This window comes from Tupaia chinensis, unplaced genomic scaffold (assembly GCF_000334495.1).
Source record: "Tupaia chinensis unplaced genomic scaffold, TupChi_1.0 Scaffold000539_1, whole genome shotgun sequence".
Taxonomy (NCBI): Eukaryota; Metazoa; Chordata; class Mammalia; order Scandentia; family Tupaiidae; genus Tupaia; species Tupaia belangeri.
The window spans coordinates 4,983,863-4,985,117 of NW_006160052.1; the positions used below are offsets into that span (position 1 = coordinate 4,983,863).

Sequence of the window (1,255 nt, forward strand, 5' to 3'; positions counted from 1 at the left end):
CTTGAAGATATTCTAAAGAGCAATTATAGAACATGAAGCCTCGGGGACAGCAGGTGGAGAGGTGATTGAGGCTCTGGACTCACACACGGTCAACCATGATTCAAGTCCTGGGCCTGGAAGCTTGAAAACCACACCGGGCGCATGTATGTCTGTGCCCAAAATCCCGAGAGGAGAAGAGAAGAGAAGGGATTGTGGCATGGCCATCCTCCCTGGGGGGTGATTTCTTACTTTGTGTCTCTCTTGTCTCTCTCTGGCGAGCACATGCATCATATGGCAAAAAAAAAAGAAAAAAGAAAAAAGGAAGAAAACAAAAAGAAGCCTCGTGTATTAGCAATGCCGTAGCTTTCTAGACGTCAACCATAACGAAAACTCTTCTCTCCCCTCGGCATTGTTTTACAGGAAGAAGCTGCCAAGGTCCTGCTGGCCGAGTTCAACCTGGGCTGTGACGTGCAGCACACAGAGCACGTGTACAGGGTTTACGTCACGACCTTCCTGGGCTTCGGAGGCAACTTCGCCCGGCAGCGCTATGAAGACCTCGTGCTGAACGAAACTCTAAACAAAAACAGGTACTTTTGACGTGGGATCTGCTTCTAAAACAGAACACTGTCAGACTGCAAATCCACGGCAGAGACACTCAGATTCTCTAAGACAGCTGAGTCCGCGCTGCTTCCCTCTTTGTGACCGCCGCTGGCAGTCGGGTGGTGGCCCCTCGAGACCCTCTCAGCAGACCCCCGAGCTGGGCGAGGGCACATTCTGATCTTTATTAGGACCCACAAAAAGGGGCAGCAGCTTACTGTGATCTTGCCGTGCCCCACATTCAGACAGCTTCACAGCATAAGTGAGATAAGTTAATGCTGATTTAAAATATACTGTTCCTTTCTTTATTAAGAACTATTTTATTTTATTTATTGTTATTATTTTAAAGATTTTGCTATAGGGCACGTGTGCTCACCAGAGAGAGAAGGAGAGAGAGGGAAAGTGAGAAAGCAAGCTGCCAGGTCCAGAACCCTAATCACTGTCGGCCATGCGGGAGTCCGGCGCTTTAAGCACCCTGCCACCTGCCAGCCCCTGCAGTTCGTTTTACATGGTGGTGCTCAAGATATGTTTGCGGTATTACAACGGAGTTGCATTTTGTGCGGGAGTCAGGTTCCATAGTGCACACAGGAAATAAATGTATCTGGCCAGCAGGTGGCACAGTGGTAAAGGTGGCTGGATCCCACAAGGCCTACTGTGTGTTTGAGTCCCAGACCTAGGG

General features: G+C 49.3%; 1 protein-coding gene across 1 annotated transcript in view; it reads left to right on the forward strand.

Moving 5' to 3' along the window:
* Positions 1-1,255, forward strand: part of ENTPD7 (ectonucleoside triphosphate diphosphohydrolase 7) — a gene marked incomplete in the record, with an annotated part of 57,233 nt that overhangs the window by 43,197 nt on the left and 12,781 nt on the right. The window contains 1 exon segment of the mRNA XM_014591183.2: positions 400-566. Within this exon segment, the coding sequence (XP_014446669.1) occupies positions 400-566 (167 nt within the window).